At 49.1% G+C, this 17,691-nt stretch overlaps 1 protein-coding gene across 2 annotated transcripts in view; it reads right to left on the bottom strand.

Moving 5' to 3' along the window:
* MICAL3 (microtubule associated monooxygenase, calponin and LIM domain containing 3) overlaps positions 1 to 17,691 on the bottom strand; it is a 205,194-nt gene that overhangs the window by 20,622 nt on the left and 166,881 nt on the right. Inside the window, exons 30-37 of one of the 2 annotated variants that reach the window (XM_042991469.1) lie at positions 16,926 to 16,988; positions 12,790 to 12,903; positions 11,871 to 12,017; positions 11,324 to 11,406; positions 7,918 to 9,769; positions 7,304 to 7,398; positions 2,839 to 2,889; positions 1,342 to 1,452 (exon numbers count right to left, since the gene is read on the bottom strand). In XM_042991469.1, coding sequence (XP_042847403.1) covers positions 1,342 to 1,452; positions 2,839 to 2,889; positions 7,304 to 7,398; positions 7,918 to 9,769; positions 11,324 to 11,406; positions 11,871 to 12,017; positions 12,790 to 12,903; positions 16,926 to 16,988 — 2,516 coding nt within the window. The remainder of the gene's footprint in view (positions 1 to 1,341; positions 1,453 to 2,838; positions 2,890 to 7,303; positions 7,399 to 7,917; positions 9,770 to 11,323; positions 11,407 to 11,870; positions 12,018 to 12,789; positions 12,904 to 16,925; positions 16,989 to 17,691) is intronic. The other variant, XM_042991467.1, reaches the window with a different exon arrangement.

Raw genomic sequence — 17,691 nt, 5'->3', positions numbered from 1 at the left:
CCAGGGCTTGTCATTAGTAAGCACCACAGTGTGTGGGTGCACATTAAAGGAGCGACCAGCCCTCTGTAGGGCAGTTCAAAGATAGAAGTGGATATAAGCTCCTGCAGGAAGGACTGACATTCTGCAGCCTAAGTAAGACCTTGCTAATAGTGAGGTTGCTAAAGCATTAGCAGGCGTTTTTGGAGAGTACTGCAGAAATCTTGTCTCTAAAAGATTAAAAAAAAAAAAAAAATCTAGAATGGAGCAATACGCCAGAATCTGTTTGGAAGCACACAGTGAGAAGTTTCTCTGTCCATGGGGACTGATAATGGTTACTAGAAGGACATTCAACCCAGCAGCAGCCAATGGTGTATATCTGGAGAATGTCACACAGAAAATGAAATAAAATCCGGGAATCCAATCAATGCAGAGAATGTGGATACAGAATAATGTTCAAGAAAAGGATTAAAAGACTGGTGGTTTTGTTGCTTGCTAAACATGGAATTCAAAGGTGTATCTTTGTTGGTATTTGGATGGTTCGCTGTTAATGTTTCTCATTGTTGTATGAATACAACTATATATATATATGTATATGTATATGTATACGTATGTATATACATGTATGTATCTATGTATATATGTATATATATATATAAATATACACACACAATTTCATTAAAAATCTTTTTTTAATGTCTATTTATTTTTGAGAGAGAGAGAGAGTGAGAGCTCAAGCAGAGGAGGGGCAGAGAGAGAGAAAGAGACACAGAATCCGTAGCAGACTCAGCACTGTCAGCACAAAGCCTGATGTGGGACTTGAACCCATGAACCGTGAGATCATGACCTGAGCTGAAGTTGGATGCTCAACTGACTGAGCCACCCAGGCAACCCTCATTTTAAAAACCATATTATATTTAGATATCTTCTATACTTCATACAAAAAATTATTTTTTGTTCCATGAAGAAAATCTAGAATGGTCTAGGATCTGTGAGGCCTGAAGACAGAGGCTGATGCCTGGAGGACAGCTCTGACCTGGAAACCCCAGGCCCATCAGAGGCTGCCAGGTCACCTCTTGACAACAGCTGACTTTACAATGATTACTCCAGAGCAAGGAATTTAGGAAACTCAAAGCATGGCTCTTCCTTTGCTATGAGTAACTCCACAAAATCAAAGCTTCTACAGTTGCATCGAGCCAGATGCTTGTGGCCTGAGACTTTGGGGCTATTCTCTCAGTTATCAGGGATACCCCATCTACCTCCGCTCTGTCCTCTTTACCTACCCTCATTGTGGACAAGGACAAACATGTTAGAGAGGAGGGTGCTCTTTCACACTTGGAATTGTGGCCCCTTTGGGGATTTTACCTGAGCTCGGTGTAGCCGCTTCAGTTCCTCTTGCTTGGCCTGCCTCCTAGCTGCCTTCTGCACACGCCGGGTCAGCTTGGCGTTCAGTTCCTCCTCTGTGTAAGTTCTTGGCTGGAGAGAACGAGAGAGATTTCCTAAGTCAGGCGCAGCAGGCCTGGGACAGGTTTGGGTGCTGGTTGTCAGGGGGCACAGTGAGCACTGTCCCTAGGTTGCAGCTGCCCTTCTGCAGAGTGCCCGTGGGGTGGACAGGGAGCAGTGAGGTGTGTGCAGACTCCCAGGCTGCAGCTCAGCCAGAGGCTTCACTGACACTCATCCTTGCTGGAGCCCTAAATACTACAGGGTACAGCTAAAGATCTGCAAGTGAGATACTTCCCCACTGTGACAGGGACAGGAGGCTGAGTAGGGACTGACTGAGGGCCACATGCTCCTTTATCACAGAAATCACTTGTTTCCCACGTCAGGATGTCTGGTCTTTTTGAGATTTTCCAGGGGTAAAATATGGTAATTAGTTCCCCTAAGCCTCCTGCTTCTAGGAGACATATAGGGAAAGGAAAAAGAAAAATCAGGATCCTTTTATTTTCTTATTTAGTATCAAATGCTACTTTCTTCAGATGAGTGATATTTATAAGGTTCTTTAAGAAGTAACATCTGAAGTAGAGAAAATTGGGATGCCTCCATTCTAAGTTTGAGTGAACCCCAAACTAATATAGTCTGAAGGGACATGTGGAGGTGAACATGGACTGACTCCAGGGTCTGCACAGAGGCAGCAGTGGGCCACTGAGAAGGAGGGAGGAAGTGGTCTGGCAGGGCGGTTTCAGCCAGTGCAAGCCCTGAGGAGGCAACAGGCCAAATCCAGGGCAAATCCACAGATGCATCTGCCTGACAACCCCACCTGCAAATGTGGGCACCAAGGGCACAAGGCAGTGTCAGAAGCCTGGAGTAAACACTGAGCAACCACCAAGAGGCACATGCTGTTGGGGCGGGGGAGGGGTCTGCTTCTATTCCTAACATCTTATTTCCTCCAAGGAAAAAAAAAAAGAGAGAGAGACTTTGATAGACTTTAAAAGGTACTTCCAAATTCAACTCAGGAGTATAGTCTCATAATCTTTATTTTAAGAACTCAAGTGATCATTGAGAGCCAACTGAGCAGGTAAGTCTGAAAGGATCATCATGGTGTTCTAGCGCCCTAAGCATTTCACCTCGCAGGTCACAGAGCTGAGGGCTCGTGAACTCCCGATTCCTGCGGTGCCCAGTCCCAAAGGGGCAGCCCTGGAGTGAAATTACCACATGCACTCCAGCCAGTGAAGAGCAGGGGATCTCACCTTCCTCCATCATGACACAGCTAAAGAAAGTTCTGCTGCCAGTGTTTTCTACTGCTCCATGCATGTGTGAACAGTTAGTGAGGATGTGGCCGGAGGGCCAGGGCTGGGGGCTGCTCCGGGTGGTTAATCACAGACACGCATGCAACAATGACCAGCCATGGGAATGAGACACTACCTTTGATGCATATGATCTCCTGAATGCCAAGGCGTGTGGTACATAAATCAACTTTTAAGGGGATGGCAACAGAAAACAAAACAGAATAGTAATAATAACAATTAAAAAATTAAAACTAGAACACAGAAATGGAGTAAAATCAGTTAGAAGTTTAAAACAAACACACAAGACTAAAGACTTAAAACACGTGATTATTTTTCACAGTGTCACACAGGACTGCGTAAGTGAGGAACCTGATTACATAGATCCCAGCAGCAGAGTCTCCGTGAAACCCTGGTTTTGAATAAGGCCTGGGTTCACTTTTATACTGAGAAGACAGCTTCTTCCTCACTATGCCCCAAATCTCTGTTCTCTTTTTACTCTCCCTTGTGTATAATAAACGAAAACTGTTCAAATATATGGTTATATATGCTACTTCTCCTTCAGTATAGCCCATTTGCTTGTGGAAATTCAGACTACTTCTTTCAGCTCAGTGTTATGGTGGGGGGGAGGGGGACAGGTGGTGGGAAATTCCTGTTGCCAGGGACACAGACCACAGATACAGGGCAAACTGACTATAAAACCTGTTCTCTTCCAAAAGGCTCTCTCCTGGCAGTGTTCTTTTTTATTTATTTTAATTAATTAATTAATTTTTTAAATGTTTATTTATTCCTGAGACAGAGACAGAGCATGAGTGGGGGAGGGGCAGAGAGAAAGGGAGACACAGAATCAGAAGCAGGCTCCAGGCTCTGAGCCATCAGCACAGAGCCTGACACGGGGCTCTAACTCACAAACCTTGAGATCATGACCTGAGCCAAAGTCGGTCGCTCAACCGAATGAGCCACCCAGGCGCCCCTCTCCTGGCAGTGTTTTTGAACAGGGCCAAGGTGGGTTTCCAGGGGACCACCCAGAAATCCTGAATGGGGGTAGGGGTCATTTCTTGATTATACAGTGTGATAGGAACCTCAAATAGCATAAATAACTGATATTCACCAGATATATGTCAGGCACCTATGTCGGTGAATGCAACCTCTTCTCCACTAAACCTTGAGCAGAGCTGCCCAGAGCTAAGGTTAGTTACATTTGCTCTCTCGTCTTCTCACCAGCCCCAACAAATGGCTAAAAGGCAGTAAAGGAGTAAGGGAGGGGAGAAGAGCCAGGAGCTCTGGATGCTGCCGACGAGAGATTCTGAGAGCTTCAGGATAGACTGCAACCCCCTGTTCCCTTGTTGCTTCTCTGTGCATCAGTGGCGACCAGTATAGTGGGACTGCATTTCAAGAGCACAGTGGCTCAGAGCAGAATGGGTCTCCCTCCTAGCAGTGGCACTGAACTTTAAGTGTGTACGTACTGCCTCAGACTGACTCTTCTCTGCCACAAACCAGAGGGAGAGGATGAATCTCATTATAACAACAAGTCCATTAAAAACACAGAAGACACAGAATTTCCCCAAGCAGCAAGTAAACCACTCCACAGGAACTATGTAACCACAACCACAAGGAACAGCACTTAGCATCTGTACCTGTGGCTGGTGTACAAAGTAAAGGGAGTGGGGGCAATCACCTACTGATTTCTGGCAGAAGACAGGTACCAACTTGGCAGGGGCAGCGACTACAGGATTGAAATCATGACGCATCTGTGCTGTGCTGAGAAAATGAGGTCAGCCACAGAGCTGAAGCTTCTGCTATGAAACGTCTTGGCCTGACCCAGCGCAAATGACAGGCCCGTGGCTAGGCCACAGCGATCAAGATGCAGTGCGCCATTTGTATTTAAAGTAAGACTGAGGCAAAGAAAAGAGGTGGACGTGAATTACCTTTGGTTGGTAGGATTACGGGTGATACATATATTTAATCTGTATTATCTTTTCTACATAAGCATTTTCAATAAAAATAAGTTGTTCTCAGTTCCAGTTGTCTTTCTTTCTTTCTTTCTTTCTTTCTTTTTTTTGAAATGAAACAAAACTCAGGTACTTGTTTCACAGATGCCTGACTCAGAGATGGGTCTATGATGCAAGAGGAACCACTTCCCCCAACTGTGTGGGCCCGGTTGCTCGGGTAAGGCATGTCAACAAGATGCTTCTTCCTGAGTCAATCCCAGCCACACTGTCCCTTTAGGTATCCCCTCTCCCTTCACTTCCTGCTCTGAAAATTTTCAAACATAGGAAAAGTTGAAAGAGGACAGTGAACCCCTAGGCCCAGATTTGCTAAATGTTAGCATTTTGCTACGTATTTGATATATATAATCTTTATACATCTTTAAAAAAATGATTTGTAGGCATTTTTTATGCCTACAAATTCTAGCATGTTCTTCTTAAGAACAGATGTTTTCCTATATGACTATAGTACCTTAATGTCTTACAAGGAACCTGGCATTGATGTGATAACATTGCATATCTACACATATTATACCATCCATGATCAAATTCACTTAATTATTCCAAAGTGTCCTGTATGGCTGTTTTTGTTTGTTTTCCTGCTTTAGCTTCCATCCTTAAAAATACATAGTACCTGCTCTCGCCCAGCCCGACACCACACCATGGTGGGATTCTGGTCAACATGTCCTAGGCTCAGCTTTGTCTTGAGTATTCTTTGCTTAGCCTATAGCAAATGGCTCTGCCTCTGTGGGCACACATGGAATGTGAAGTCCCCAAGGCCTCCGATTCTGGGGTTCTAGGAGTGGGGTCCATGACTTGTTGTTCATGTAGGAGGGGAAGAGCTACCTATGGGGCCAGTAAGGCCCCCCAGGAAAGGCTGTTGTCAGTGACATGTATTACCAAGAACATGGCCTTGGCATAGCCAGCTTGGGCAGCCTGCCACTCTGCATTCTGCCAGGATTAACTAATAGAGAAACAGTGGAGAGACTGACCACAGATGGGTATTTCTGACTGCATGGAAGCAAAGTGACCTTGGACCTTGGTCCTTCATGGACCCCCCCCAGCCCTCCCTATGGCAGTGCCAGTCCCCAGTGTCAGGATGTGTTGAGGGACCCATGTACATATCCAGAAGCAACTCTTAATTCCAATCCCAGGATCAATACCACTGCCTGGGAAAGCACTTGATAGGAGGCACATGAAACCAGGTCTCTGCAGGAGAGAAGGCACACAGGTCCCAACCCTAACTCAGTGCTGTCCGTGCTGGCTCGGCTGGGACAGGTAGAAGTTGGCTCTGCACACGGAGGGCAGGATGACAGGCCTGGCTGTTTAGGTATACTTCTAGGAGAGTGGATAGGTAAATAGCTGGCATGGCCAAGGGAGACCAACAGACCAATAATGAGAGGAGAACTAAAACATGGGTTTCCTCCAGTTGACCAAGTTGCTAAAAGCTGGATTGGGCTGGGAGCAGGGAGACTGGAAATGGCTGCAGAAGTCTTCTTTACTGAACAGGTGTGTGCAGGGCATAGGTCTGCCATGGCAATTGCCTGGAAGTTGATGGAGAGGGCAGACTCAAATCCAAGCCCTGGGGAGCCTTGTAAAGAAGGCACATGATGTTCTGGGGAAATTTTTCATTCAGAAAAGGGAGCTGAAAGTAGCTGGGCTATCGGCTGGGACAGGAGGGTGAGTATGTGTCCCAGGGCCAGACAATGGAGATGGAACAGCTTCAACCACTCCTGAGTGCTGCCCAGGCCTTTCTGGATTGTAGTCCGCACCCCATCATTGTCTCTGTGACACAGAGGTTGTGTTAGAACTTCTCTAATCCCTCTCTCTCTTCCACCTTCACTGTACCTACACAGAGCTACAAGAGCCCTTAGAAACCAAAAGATTGAATAAATATCCAAGGGAGCTAGTGATGAAGGAGCGCTCCACATTGAGGTTTTACTTTTCAGGAGACTTGAGTGGCCACATCATCTCCTAAGCCTGTAGTAAGAGGCTTAGTAGTATCCAAGTCAGATACACAGTGCCCCACTCAGCACAGAACCCAGGGCAGTTTCCTGGACCAGTTCTTTTATAGCAAAAATTCCTCTCTAATCCACAAACATACAAAGCAGGGGTGATTCAGCCTCTGTCTAGAGATGCCTAAACCGTGTTGTCCCTGTCCAAGCCTCCACCAGAATGTGTGGCACGAACAACCCTTATCCTGTCACTCTGGGCATTGGTGGATGCTATTCCACATGGGATCTTTGAGGACAAAAGAACAAATGGACAATGCCAGCTGCTTGCTAAAGATCTAGTGACTCTTTGAGTGTGGAATGCCTCTGCCTTCTTCCCAAGAATTAAACACAGGAACTCTTGCCATTGAAGCAAATAAGCGCCAGCTGTTCACTGAAAAAGCCCAAGAAAAGAGCTCCCTGTATGTGTCTCTTACTTGGAGCTGGGCTGGGCTCAGGAGACAGCTGTGTGTCTACTGGGAATTAGAGGAGGGTGCTCACTTCCAACCCAGGGCTTGAGATGTGCTTTCCCTCTCTTCCACCTCACCGAAGACCAATTACACAGAGGATGAGAGTCAAGTCCTTGACCCCTTCTGAAGCCCCGTTACGGACGGGGCCTACATACCTCTCGCCTGGACTTCTGGGAGGACCTCTCAAGGATGTCATCACTGGAGAGGTCAGAATCCTCTGAGAAACTCAACTGGCGCCGCAGCTGCAGCTCTAATGGGATGGAAAGAAGAGGCAAATCGAGGAACCACAGTACTTTCCTGATGTCTACATTCACACAAGCTGCCCAGGGGAGTGGGGTACAGATTTTATTTCTTTCCAGTCTGAGTGGCTCTTAACCCATAGTGGGGAGCCAGGAGCTTGGAGGCTGACACCTGTGCTGGCCGGGGCAGCACTAACACTGAATAGAGGCCTGCCTGGTTCCTCCCGGCAATGCTGCGCTCTGCCTTGCTCAGAATCAGGCTCTCCTCTGAGGTGGTGTGACTTGAGGAAGTGCACAAACCTCCCAAGTCTCCCTTAGTCAGTTTCAAGCCGGGTTTTACCATTAGTTTATCACGCAGAATATGCTGTGTGAGCTCATGGTTCAGTTTCCTTCTCCCTCACCCCATTAGCATTGCTCCTAAGGACCCGTAGGGAGGCAGCATGAGGAAATGGATCTTAAGAGAAGAACCGATGGCTGAGAACACACACCTTATGCCCTGCCCCAGGAAGGGTCCCTTGGTTCTGACGTACCTGTTCTCACGACAGGAGACATCCTGTGCTTGCCAGAGTCCACAGTGGCACCGCTGGAAGGGGTGCTGGAACAGGACTTGTCATCACCCTTCTTCTTCTTGTCCTTCTTATACCCAGAAAAGACTGACTTCCACAAGGACTTGGGTTTGGCGGCTGCTTCCTCCAGGAGGTTTGGGCTGGGCTTCTCTGGGGGCCGGCCCTCACCTTTGGACTTCTTCTCTTTCTTGTTTCTGCGGGGGGAGAAGAGTGACGATCTCTTCTTGCTCTTCCCACTGGAGCCCTCGGATGAGGTGACTGAACCATCTGGGCCCCCTGAGTCCGACGGAGGGGAGAGGACCTCCTCACTAGTGGCTTCATGCTTCAGGGTGGGCTCCCTGGGGCCTTTGAGAACTGGGCGTTTAGGGGACTCGAGGCCAAGTTCTTTGCCCTTGGAGGGAACTGAGGAGGCTTTGCGGGAGGTGCCTCCTGGGGGCCTGGAGGTCCCAGCCGCCATCTCCATCTCCTTCATCCTACTCAGCTGCTTGGCCATAGCGTCTCTCAACGCCTGGCTCTTCACAGACTTCTCCCTGGCTCGCATGCGCTCCTCAGCCAGCTCCTTGGCTTCTGGAGAGACTAAGGGCAGGACCCTCTTCTGTGGCTGGACCCCACTCTCCAGAGTAGGCAACCTACCATTCTCCTTGGTTAGGGGTGGATGGAGGGGCCTCTCGGTGCGGGACCAGCAAGAGGGGGGTGTGAAGAACTTCTCCTGCAGACTCGAGTCCTCTGTCTTGTCATCATAGGTGTCCTCCACGTCATCAGCAAAGGGGATCTCATCCACACTCTCCACAAAAGACTTCCGCACCTCCTCTCGAGGGGGCTGGGCAGGCTCTCGGGGGGCCCTCATAAAGGATGCAGGTGGTGGGGGTGGGATTACTGAGGCCTTGGGCTCGGTCTCCTTATGCTCATAAATCTGATATGGCTTCCTTTGAAGAGTTGCGGGCTCCTCATCCTGGGGTGGGGGTGGGGGTGGGCTTGAAGGAGGAGTGAGCATGGTGGAGTCAGAGGTGTTGAAGCTCTGGCTGCCCAAGGTCTTCATATTGGAGGAGCTCCCGTGAAGGCCCAACCCAGAGCTGCTCGACAGGTCTCTCCTCTCCTCCTGGGAGCTTTTCAGCTCTCTGTCAGTTGGGGACTTGGGGGTTGGCAGCGAGGGCTGGTCGCCATCTGACTTCGGCAGGCCCAGCCTCTTAGGAATAGGTGGAGGTTTTAGAAGCTGGAGCCCCTCACCCTGAGGAGACTTCTCAACTGAATAGGATTTTAGGGACACTGGTTTAAAGGCCGGGGAGGGGAAGCTGGACTCAGACACCTTGCTCCGATCCACGGGTGTGAGTCCGAGGCTACGGCGGATCTCGGCACTCTTCATCCAGAACTCTGCCACCAGGTCATTCCGCTTCAGGGCTTCATCCACAGCAAGAGGGCTGCCCAGTCTGTCCTTGGTGTCCCCTTGGGTCTTCAAGGGGAGGGGAGCCAGGGGGATGGGTGTTTTGGCTGGAATGGGCTGGAAGCATATGGGGGACTTGGTGGGGGACGGGACAGTGGCCTCAGAGGAAGGCTGGGGTTGGGAGCAAATGGGGAGCTGGGTAGTGGTGGGGGTAGAGGTGGCCAGCGGTGACAGGTGCTGTGAACTAACTGGGGAGGTAGGTGTCCTGGCTTCTGGCAGAGCCACTGGCTGTGATCGGATAGGAGAGTGCACAGCTCTCTCATCACTGGGCACTTCTTCTTTGGGCTTCTCTTTGGGGAGCAAAGGCTCAGGGAAAAGGCTCTCCTTGGGCAATTTCACCTTGGTGGCAACAGAGGCAAGTGGGATTCGGGCCCCCTACAGAAAAGGAAAACAGAAGCTGCTTAGAAGGTAGTTTGATGGTCAGCAGAGACCCCTTGGGGAGCTTGCTCAAAGGGCCTGTGTTTGTGAAATAAATTCCTCTCTGCCTTTTAAGCTGTTAGCCAAATGGCTCCAGGAGAACCTTTCTCCCCCTTTCTGTTCTATTTGTTCAATTTTTAAAACCACTCTACTTTGTTGAACAGACTCAGCTTTCAGGGTTTGGTTCACCTCAAACACATTCTATATTCTTTGTGCACTAAAATGGACACTGGCCAAAGCGCACTAATGGATCCAGCTCTCACTCCTGACCATCGACCCCAAGAGCTCAAGATCTCTGATGTATGAAAATACGGACCAACACTTTAAGATTTAAAATAGATATTTTCAAATTTAAATTTTTTAATTTTTTAATTTGAGAGAGAGAGCGGGGGAGGGGGGGAGGGTCAGAGGAAGAGAGAGAGAATCTTAAGCAGGCTCCATGCTCAGTGCAGAGCCCAATGCAGGGCTTGGTCTCATGAACCCTAGGTTTACGATCTGTGCTGAAACTGAGTCAGATATTCAACCAACTGAGCCACCCAGGAGCCCCCAAATGGCAATTTTTTATACTCTACACATCATCCTTCCCAGGAAGCTCAAAGATCCAGACATTTCTGCACGAATCCTTATATCATCCCACCCGCGAGTCCCAGTAAACCTCCCACAGTTTCACAGATGAAATCACCAAATTCATCTTGGTTCTTGGAATCTCAAAGACCAAATCAAGCTAACCCAGGTCTTGAGTTTGGCCTCCCTCCCCGATGTGTCCTCCAGATAGCATTTCCCAAAACACGTTCCACAGGACATACTGCTATGATCTATTTACGTAGCATTCTCCAATGCGTGGCTCACATGCCACTGGTAATCTGGGTGAATACATATATATTTTTAAAGTTTATTTATTTATTTTGAACAGTGGTGGGGGAGGGGGAAGAGAGAGAGAGAGAGAGAGAGAGAGAGAGAGAGAAAGAGAGAGAGGGAGAATCCCAAGCAGGCTCCATGCTGTCAGCACAGAGCCCAATGTAGGCTGGATCTCACGAACCATGAGATCATGACTTGAGCCAAAGTCAAGAGTCAGATGCTTAATCGACTGAGCCACCCAGGCACCCCTGGATAAGTATTTTAAATTTTAAGTCATACATTCATTTTAACATAACGCTAAGAAACAAACGTATCTATCATATCAAACCAATGATTCCACAACAATTATTGCTTTAATTTACAAATAAAGTTACTTTTAAAATGGCATGGTACATGGACACAACAGAGTGACATGGTGGGAAGACTCAGGTTTGGGATTGGTACAGTGCAGGGTTAGGGAGCTGCTGCCCAGACTGCCTTGTCCTCATGGTGAGGACTAAGCTGGAACCCCAAGGCCACTCCTGTTGTCAGCAGCCCCACTTAGTACAAGATGCAAAAAAATGGGCTGACACCAAGGGCCTAAGATGAGGGAGTTAATATGTCCACTCAGGATCCTATCAGTTTTGTCCCCCACAGTGAGCCCCGAGTCCTTACCTCTGCCTCAGGGCTGTGGCCTGGGGAGAGCAGACCAGCCTGCTCCTCAGGGGATCGGGGAGGGCTGGGGACTTGGGCGGGACCTGGACAGAACAGACACAGGATTTATAAGAGGAAACAACACCCTGCCCTTCCCGCTGAGGGCTCCTCTCCCAGCCAGCTCTGCAGGGGGGTCACTGTTGGTCAACAGAAAGAAAGTCCTTTCCCAGAGGGTCCCTAGATGCCACCTCTGCTCATTTCAGAAGTACGGGCTTTTTTTCACTTGTGCGATCTGTGTCCAAAGCTTGGAGATGTACCTTCTACCCTTTCATAGCTCCAGAGCACACACAGAAAGGGGCTGTTGGCCAAAGCCATGCGCAGGATCTGTGCAGAGGGAAGGGGGAAAGACAACAACAGGCAGAGCTGTCTGCCATTTGGAGGTTGGTATGCAGTGCACCAGCTCTGCTCCGGCTCTGCTCTGATGACCTGTGTCTTCGGTGCTGCCCTTGTCCTTGTAGGCTCTCCACAGGAATTCTGGAAGCAGTTTCTGCTGAGACAACAGGCTTACCTCTCTCCTGGTGCCCTGGTGTGGTGGCAGGTTGCTCCTCCTCGTTTTCCGATACCCTCAGCTCCAGCTCCCCCTCCAATGCTGCCTGGTGCTGCATGCGAAGCTCTGTTTCGGCATCTGATGGGATATCATCAGACCAGTGCTGATCTGGCAAAGGGAAGGGACAGAGCAGCACTTGAGTGAAGCCCTGCTTCTTTACCAGTCTCCAGCTGGCCCCAGAAAGTAGCTGAATCAGTTCATCAACTACAGCACCACTGCTTGATGTCTGGACCTGGTTCTGTGTCCCAGCTAGGACCTGCCTACTGGTCCCTACTGAGCTTCTGAGACTCAGAGCCTTTATTCTCTGCAACATAGCGCTCTCATCAAAGCCTACAGTGTTCCATTTCCTTTTCAAATACACAAGACGGTACCTGATAGATCACAACAGAAAGAAACATAATGGGTGTGCCTGTGAAGGGCAGGCCTTACTTCACGGACTCACCATTGGTCTGTTTCCCCCAACACCACGGCGAGGTCTATGCTCCCTTACAGTCTTGCCTGGACTCGTCATTTCTCCCAGGCTAGTCCCTGCCACCCTTTCCCCAACCAACCAGCCTATAATTCTTAAAATACCATCTCTTTTGTAGCTACCTTTCAGAGGCCCACTGAATAAAGGCCCTTTTATAAAGCACCCAATCTGCTCAGTTTCTCAACCACAACTTAATGAATGCAGGCTATGCTGCATGGTGGCTGACAGGGGGAATGACACACATTCAAGTTAGCAGCAGACCAAGGAACACAACCAGGAGACCTAATGGCCACCTCTTTAGAGTGCCTTGCTTTTGCTTTAATGTATATTATCTTTCCCAAGTTCCAATCGCACAGTGGGGAAGAGATTGATCAGCACAGTGGAGAGGGGAGGCTCTGGGGTCCCCCGTACCATCATCCAGCTCAGCACCAGTGTCCCCTGTGTCCCCATTCTCCGCTGCCTCCCCTTCTATCTCTGCCGGCTCCGAGTCCACATCTTCCTCCAGGTCATTCTCATCAAATGGGACTGTAAAGCAGAAACGTTCAAAGGAAGGAAGAAAAGGACAGGCAGACAGACAGAGACTGCCTGTGCAGGTGGAAACTGGTGGTGGTCTTCCCAGGGCTGCAGTGTGAAGACCATGAGGAGAGGCGGGGAGATGGACTGTGAAGTGTCTGGATTTGGACCCCAAGGTGGAAGTCGGTCAGCCTTGGGGGAGCTACACACAGTGTGGGTGCTGGTGAGGGCCTGGGGCCCTTCCTGAACACCCGGGACCAGCACTGTTCGACGCCAGCAGGGCCCAGCGGAAAAGGAAGGGCAGCTTCCTCTGGTCACCTCCTCTTCCCCCGAGACTGCTGTAAGTGCCTCGGTGTGAGAAGGGCAGAGGGGAAACGCTGCCTCTGCAGGCCCAGGGGCAATGATGACTCTTCTGCCAGCACGCCCTGGACCGCTTCACAGGCCACGCGCCATTTACTCCTCACAGTAATCGCTCAGAGGGCCTGTGGCAAAGCCGAGGCCAGAGAGTTACGGGATTTACTCATGGTCATATTGCTCCATCTAGCAGCTGCAGTACTGTGTGTAGGCGAAGTCACTGATGGATGAGGGACCAACAGGATGGACCCCTGAGGGCACCCACCTCCCCTTTCAACGGGTAGAGGTGATATCTTTGCTTGGGATAATTTAGAGAAATGTTTTTTTTTAAGGCTTGAAGGAGAGGATGAGGGGATATGTAAAGTTCACTGTCTAGATGCAACACCAGCCCTTCAGTGTTGCAGGACAAGGCAAAGCACTCATCGACTTCTCTTTCCTCAGGAGGAAACAGCCCCTAAACACACACACACACACACACACACACACACACACACACACACACACACTCAAACCTGTTCCCAACCTCTGCACACTTAGAACTCACACTAACAGTTTGGAGTAAGAGAAAGCAATTAGGAAAGCAAGGTGTGCTACTTTAAAGGATGCTGTGAGGCCCCAGTGTTACCCGAGACCAACAGGACCCATCTGTCAGGTGTCCTGAGGGTTTCTTCTAGGCTCCTAAGCACAGCCACTCTCACATCACTCCTAAAGGTTCTCACTTCAGGAAAAGGGGTTACGCTTAGGTTCGTATATACAAGGGCCAGAGGATCAAAGCCCAAGGATGGGCAGGCAGCAGAGGCACTGGCTGTGGCACAGCTCAGATTTTTTAAAAGGCTGTACCACAGTGAGAGGCCGTGTAATGGCTGGGCCCTCTCAAGTCAGTGCTCTCGTCACTGTCCAGTCTCATGAATCTGCATCGCTGGCACCTTAAGGATGTGCAGAGTGAGTGTGGCAGAAATGTCGAGCGTGGATACCAAAGTCTGAATATGACGAAAATCCAGGAAAATCAAGTGAATACCTTTGGAGGCCGGGTGGGGAAGATAGGGAAGGGGCACTTTGAAGATGCTGGGGATGTGTGCTTTCTTGACCTAGTCACAGGAGTTTTTGTTAAAAAAAATAATTACTGGGGTGCCTGGGTGGCTCATTTGGTTAAGCGTCTGACTCCTGGTTTTGGCTCAGGTCATGAACTCAGTTTGTGGGATTGAGCCCTGCCTTGGGCTCTATGCTGGCAGTGTGGACCCTGCTTGGCATTCTCTCTCCCTCTCTTTCTGCCCTCCCCTGCTTGCATGCACACGTGGTCTCTCTCTCTCTCTTAAAGTAAATGAACATTAAAAGATAATTCCTTCAGCTGTATAATTAGCTTCCCACCCTTTTGTATACTCAGTTTATAAAAATAAGGTGATGATTTGCATCTAATTTTGGAGAACCATACAACATAGGTTTAGAATGGACTATGGGGAAAGATGAAAGAATTCCAGAATAAGTTCTAGGCTGGCAAATAGTTAATGTCACACTCCTTCTTTTGAGATACCAGAGCAGCCCATGGAGCTGGTAATGCCAGGATGCTTTCCTGTGATGGTGGCATTTGTTGGGGAAAATATTAGGGGTAAAACTACTCAATTATTTCCACACACTTAAAACCTTTGCACGATAACTTTGCTGTTGTAGTTCATCAAACACCAGGAAGTGAGATTTCTTAGGAACAAACAAAAGTCTCTGTGCCTTTTCTAACCTGAGCTTCCTATCTGGATAACAAACTCATGGTTTCATGACACCATTTCTGAAGAGGCTGGACAGTTACCTCTCTTCCCCCAGAATCTTTCTCCTCTGGGAGTCATGTCAACCGGGTGGAAACAGAACCTGGGCTCATCCCGTCTGGGCCCACTGTGCCCAACACATATGTTCAAACAGATATATGAGTGGCTAAGCATCAAGATGGCAATCTGTACTTCTGTTGGACAGTGTGCTGGACGCGGGCACAAAGGAGACCACACTGTTCAAGTCACACTGCCCTAGGTCAGCCTGACCCCAGCCCTGGTCCCTTGGCCCTCATGTGGTTCTCTGCCTCGGAGTTGCTGCTAAGAAATGTCTGTTGTAGAGTCAGAAGGGTAACAAGTCTACAGTCCTTGGGAGTACCTTGAAAGGAACAATTGTCACATACATTAAAAAACAAACAAGTGAGAAATATCAATGCAGCAGCAGCAGAGGCTGGAAAAACGCAGCTTGAGGGATGGAATTGGGAGATTAAATCCAGGTTAAGATGGAGTGCAGAGTGCTAGAAGCTGCCACGCACTATGGAAGCTGGGAATCACAGACATACTTAGCTTTTGGTTTATTTCAGCTGCCAGCTGGGAAGTCTTGACACCTCAGCCTTGTCCAACCATCCTGGGAGACGTGCTAACATGAGGAGAGATGGCCAGCAGCTTCTGTTCACAGAGCTAAGGTCTGGCCTCAGGCTCAGATCTCCCTATGGTTCTGTGAAGGTAGCTCCTGACTTGTGTGCCTGTGTCCTTTTCTCCTGCTGCGTGTCAGGTCAATGGAACGGGCTGGTAAGAGGCTGGTGGTAAAGATCCATAACTCCAATCCTATGCATCCCAGAAGCAACCACAAGGACCATAGTTTTCAACCAGGGGGTAATGCTTCCCTTCTTTAAGTGGTACTGATATTGTGTAGGGCAGTTTTGGTTGTTGCCTTGATGGCCAGGGTGGGAGTAGAGGCTGTATGGCTGATGACATTTTGAGGGCAGAGGCCAAGAAAGTTAAATGTCCTCAATAGAGGGGCGTCTGGGTGGCTTAGTCGATTAAACGTTCGACTTTGGTTCAGGTCATCTCACGGTTTGTGAGTTCGAGCCCCGTGTCGGGCACTGTGCTGATAGCTCAGACCCTGGAGCCTGCTTTGGATTCTGTTTTCCTCTCTCTCTTCCCCTCCTCTGCTTGCACTCTGTCTCTGTCTCTGTCTCTGTCTCTCTCTCTCTCAGAGATAAATAAACATTAAAAAAAAATTGTTTTTTTTTTGCATGCCCTACAATGCAAAGAACTGCCTGCCCCTTGTCAAGAACTGCCATCACCCATGCTGAGGAATACCTGTCCAGAAAAGTTTAGGAAGGACAACCAAGGTTTCTCAGCTATCTCTTGGCCTAAGTACTTACAGAAACCCCGCACATCAGTACGAAGACCCAGCAGATGCTACATCGAGTTATACCCCGCCTGTCCCTCTACTGTTAGCAGAACAATCCTATGTTCTCCACTCTTCACTGAGGAGTCTTCCACAAGTCCCCTAGTACTGAATGTCTCCTTCTCTGTACTTTGGTGGGTTTGTGGGATATTCACCGATTCTTCTACTCTCACACCCAACTGCTACACAATTTAATCTCTACAGACTTTAGAAATCACTGCTAAAGATGTTCCTTTAGCTTTGGCCTTTACTCAACCTTTATTAGTAAAAAACAAGTTTATGTCCTGTCTATGCTATTGCTCTCCTCCGGATCTTCCCTGAAAGGCGTGGGGTGCGTGTCTGGTCCATGCAAGAATGGGCCGCCTGAGTGAGGCATGCATGTGCCCCCCCGCCCCAACTGTGGCATGCACTAGCAGCAGGACCAGAATTCTAGTGTTAAGGTACCAGCAGAGCTGCCGAGAGAGTGGTTATGGTGAGTGGGGAGAGAACAAACATCACCAGACTACCTCCGGAGACTGTCTCCAGCCAGGCCTGCACTGCTGCGCGGCGAATGGAGGGAAGGTCAGGCACTGAATTTAAAACAGACGATAGATACAAAGTTACACAGGAATGCGGGTTCCCAGTGAGGAGAGTCGAGGTCATCCTAAAGCCCCAAACAGAAGGGAACCTGACAGATGTTCTAAGCCAGAGGCTTGTCCGGCAGCGATGAGGGGTCAGAGTCCCGCCGTAAGCCTGTATGACGGACGCTTGGGATGAGAAAAGAAGAGAGAAAACAGGGAGGGTCAACAGTGGCTGGAGGCTGCAGAGCTGCCCCATGCTGTAGGCCAGCCAGACGTCCTGGGTCAGTAGGGCCAGTCTCCTCACTCCCGTTGAATGGTTATACTGCTGCAAAAGTAGTTAACAGAAGGTGGTCTTGCCTAGAGGTGAAGATTTGGGGCCAGGGAGGATCAAATGTCCTCGTTAAGGGGTAAGTTTCCTGAAGGCAGAGTCCTGCAGGGTGTGTGGCCCCAACAGGCCTGAATGGAAACGTGAAAACGAGTGAGAGACAGAGGTTCATGACAGCAAGGATCCATATTTGGATGATGGGTCTGCTGAGGTCAAAGGTGTGGAGAATGACACGGCAGCCGCCGCATCCCTCAGCTGTCTCCATTTTTTCCTTTTATTGCTTGTATTCATCTCCACCCTCCTGTGGAGCACAGGCCAGCTCACCTAAAACCTAGAGCTGGATATTACGCTAGCTATTTTTAAAGGCCTCCTTGACATAAATCTCTT

Source organism: Panthera tigris, chromosome B4, assembly GCF_018350195.1.
Source record: "Panthera tigris isolate Pti1 chromosome B4, P.tigris_Pti1_mat1.1, whole genome shotgun sequence".
In the NCBI taxonomy this organism is placed as follows: domain Eukaryota; kingdom Metazoa; phylum Chordata; class Mammalia; order Carnivora; family Felidae; genus Panthera; species Panthera tigris.
The sequence above is the reverse complement of the archived record's forward strand: the minus strand, read 5'-3'. Positions and strand labels throughout refer to the sequence as shown.